The 4,300-nt window shown below is 34.3% G+C and overlaps 1 protein-coding gene across 1 annotated transcript in view; it reads right to left on the minus strand.

The window, feature by feature from the left end:
• LOC112031532 (uncharacterized) overlaps nt 1-3,860 on the minus strand; it is an 8,792-nt gene extending 4,932 nt beyond the window's left edge. The window contains 5 exon segments of the mRNA XM_065761967.1: nt 510-766; nt 1,350-1,453; nt 2,731-2,826; nt 3,211-3,344; nt 3,705-3,860. Coding sequence (XP_065618039.1) covers nt 510-766; nt 1,350-1,453; nt 2,731-2,826; nt 3,211-3,336 — 583 coding nt within the window. The 5' untranslated portion in view covers nt 3,337-3,344; nt 3,705-3,860.
• Between the last annotated feature and the right edge of the window lie 440 nt (nt 3,861-4,300).

Genomic DNA, 4,300 nt, shown 5'->3' on the forward strand with positions numbered 1-4,300 from the left:
TGTTAACATTGTTGACAGTTTTTTCCCTTTCTTTGGGTAATTCACTTTTAACCGTTATTAAGGGACATATTATCAACCATAAGATAACTAAATAGAATTAAATTGAAAAAAAAAAAAGGTGCAATCACATGTAACATTTATAATTCTGGGTTAGCCTTTTAGCTGTGTACACATTCTATAGGCACCAACACTGAGACCAAAAGTATAACTCATTTTTTTCATTAGGTATGATACTATATACGCTAAAATGGGCATGCAATCTCTATGGAAAAGAAAGTATCTGATTGGAGGAAATTTCCACTCATGAATGAATCAAGTCCTCTTTGCACAGTGGGGCTAGTTTATTATGAATTATGTGCTGTGTGAGCTAGACCAGAACTTGAAATTGTCCAATTAGACTACTTCCACATTGTGAGTGAAAGGAAACTTTTTAGCCACTTTTATAGAGTTCAAGCAGAAAAAGATAATCAATTCAGTAGCAAATGAACCGATGCAATGGATATATATACCAATTTGATGCAAGTTAAGCTTCCACTGAATCACTTTCTTCTCTGAAACAGCATTACTCACATGCCTGCCATGATCCAAAGAAGAATCTACAAGGGATGTAGCCATAAGTCCATTATCATCTTGTAAATTGCTATCTGTGGAAGAATCTTCTATCATTCGGCGATCATCATTGATTATGGGTGCCGTAATAAACCTTCCACTACCAATAACTGGGACCATCTTTTGACATTCAGCTTTCCACGTTCTATACTGATGCCTAAAAGATAGATATGGCCTATAAAGTCACCACTTCAATGAAGAAAAGAGGAGATGGAAAAGGCAAGAATGATGTTCACAGGATCAAAAGCATGCAATTTTTTTTAAATAATAAAAAAGCACCAGCCAGTGATTGACACAAGGCCAAACTGAAAAACATGGGGAAGCCTCCTGTACATTATATCAAAGGCAACGTTTAAAACTTGAACCAAAGGCCAAACCAAAAAAGCAACTGCATTATGCATCCAATGACAGTGGGAAAAAAGTAGCATTTATGTACATAAACACAAATAATATTAAACACTAATGAGACATAAAATAACCTGAGAAATAACTTAACACAACATGATGGTATAGATTCTTCATAACCATGTTTGATCATAGAATATATTGTCTCAATAGTTATCCAAAACCTGGAACCAGGACCAATTCATAGATGCAGCAGTATGAGAGTATAATGAGGTTAAGAAAACTCATACAACTAAAAAGAGAGAAGGGGTCAATAAATGATATTTGTTTCCTACCTTTCTTAATTTGATTCATTATTCTTCAAGTTAAATTGCAATTTATAAGGAAAATGTTACCTACGCTGTTCCCTGAGCTGAATCCGGTCTTCAAATGTGCTATTAGGATCAAAGCAACCCAACAAGAACTCCCAGACCACCCCTTTGATTGCAGGATGAACACCCTAGATTTAAAACAAACACGCAATGTAGAACGGGTTAGTATATTATCCAAATATGGCTTTTACTTCTCCACATGAAAGGAGTACCAAATGCTTTCTGCACTGCAAATCACATATTATCAGCAGCTACCATCTGATGACTCGTTTATTCATTTTGTAGCTGTCAGTCCCATATAATTGTAGCAGAGAAAATGAAATATTAACCACAGCTTAGAGTGCGCCAGGGGGGGGAGCCCAAGAAAGAGATGAGAGAGAGAGTAGAGAGAAGACCAAGAAATCAATAGACCATGTCCATAAAATCACAGAAAATGAAGAGGAAAAAAATTAAATCTTCATTTGATGTTAATGCTGAGTTTAAACTTTAACCTAAATCCATCGCAAAAAAAAATATATATATATATATATATAAAGCGGAAATGTTTTTCCCCTGTGATTGATATAGAGGAAAGGTACAAAGAGCAAAGTAGTTGGGGCAAGTCAGAGGATGCCTTTTTATGTGGAGTAATGTTAGGCCACTTGAGATTCACAAACATGCTTTCAAATTTTCTTGTGTAAAAAATTGAAAACATCCAATTGGCAATGTCACTAAGTCACTTTTGTCTCCCATTTTCAAGAGATTATTTTTCATCATCATTGTGACAAAACACAATTTCACCCAATTTTTCTGTTTCAAAGAAAATGAAAAATACAGAATTCTTGGGATAAAAATGCCATTGCAGATCCCCCACTAGCTGGTGTTGGTTATATAAACCATATTTCTCATTGAGCTCATCTAGAGCCATATGCTCTTTAAAATCATAGGTTGTGATGTCAACCTCAGCATGACCACATGTAGTTAGATTGCATTAATTATTTCAACCCATTAACTTCTACAAGATCCCACCCCCCACCCCTCCCAAAAAAAAAATTCATTTTGCATTTAAAAACTTGATAACACTAAAGAAATCATATTAGCACCTTAGCAAGCATTACAAAAACTTACATTTATTTATATATTTAAGCATGAAAAATATTGTTAGATGCACCAATGCTCTATCCATACTACAAAATTTGAAGCCCAAAGCCGGGTTACTTAATTTCTTTTAAACCCTTAAATCAGAAAATCATAATTTACATTGGAGGCAGATTATAATAGATCTTAAACTTTTCAGTCAAGTGGTGGATATATTAGTGCATACAATAAGCAAAACCACTAAAGGTTTTGCAGGAGCACAACTCAACACACTAGAAGATTCAACAAATGTAGTTAAACAAAATAGCTATCAACAAAAGAAGTTTACCCCTCGCTGGATCCTTCTAAGCACTTTCTCTATATCCAAATGCCCATCTTGAGAGAATGCAGTGTACCATCGTCTTGCACTAAGGGTTTTCCCAGCCTGTCAAATAGATAGTTTTAAACATATAACATATGCTCTCTGGAAAAAAGAGAGATACTCATATTGGCATACATAATAATGATACTTTTTTTGGTAGATAAGTATCATAATGAAACGGCAAAAGAGTACCATAATTGCATCCATGAGACGTCCCAACTTTTCAACTTAAAAAGCATTCTATCACAATACTAATTGAAATTTCAAAATGCAAAGTACAAGTACTAAAAGAGAAAGTTATCAACACTAGAATTTCTAATAAATCCGTGTAAAAAGATTAGAAAAGTGAAAGGCAAACAATTTTTCTATAGTTGCAGACAATGAATTCACACAACATAAGATAAATGAATTTAACAAGTGACCAAAAGGTAGCAAAGGAGAAGATACCCTAAGCTTAAAACGGGTCTTCGGCATTTCGGCTTGGCATTCTGATTTAATTGGATAGACCACATCCAACTCACTAGTCCCATCTTTCTTCATAAAAAGCCTTGCTAATCCCTTTAAATCCACCATCTAAATCACTGCCCATAATTAAAAAAAATTAAATCACCATCTTAATACCACAGATGCCAAGGTGATAGGAAACAACATATAAATTTCCCAAACTGTATCATCAAATACCCATATTGATATCAAACATATGCATTTGACATAAAACCTCTATATTGTGATTAACCTTTAATTTGGTATGTCAAAATCAAATATTTCTGGAAGCTATCAAAAACCCAATAGTATTTTGATCCAAATATCCCATCAGAGTGGAACAAGATTGATAGAAATCAAAATTGACATATATTTATAAATTCCACCAGATAACACATATGCATAGAAGCATATATAAATAGATTACATGTATTTGTGTAGGTCGGTTTTCTCTGTACCTTTATTCAGACAAATGAAAGAATCGTATAGAAATTGCAGATGCTACAAACGTTGTTCCATGAAGTTTCTAGGACAAGAAAATGTAAGAGAGAGAGAGAGAGAGAGAGAGATGAGCGAAGAAAGACGCTAAGAATAATAATGTGGATGACAACAATGTCCAATTTTTAGCGGTAATTTGTTGGTTGTCGTTGACATATCTTCTGTTACCTCTTACCTGTATTATATTCCGTTTATTCTATACTTCCATTCTAAGAGAGTAACTATTTTTAATTAATTCCCAGAACATGTATAATCATTAATCACACCCAATTTGACAAATGGCTAAATGGTGGGAGAAAGTATCTAGGGGTCGTATATATACTCCCTTTGTGAAACTAACATGTGGGTCCCATAAGTATATGTTAGTCTCACATAGGGCATAATACGCCCGGTTTATACAAGATATTTTTGTGTGGTGGACACTTTATGCCCACTACTAATTATACCTAACAACCAGTTTTCGTCGATCACTCCCAATAGCACAAGCCTATAAGTTGTGAAATTTAGTGCGAGAATAGGTGTGCCCAAAAACGGACCAAATAACTCTAATATTTCA

This window comes from Quercus suber, unplaced genomic scaffold (genome assembly GCF_002906115.3).
Source record: "Quercus suber isolate HL8 unplaced genomic scaffold, Cork oak 2.0 scaffold_436, whole genome shotgun sequence".
Taxonomy (NCBI): domain Eukaryota; kingdom Viridiplantae; phylum Streptophyta; class Magnoliopsida; order Fagales; family Fagaceae; genus Quercus; species Quercus suber.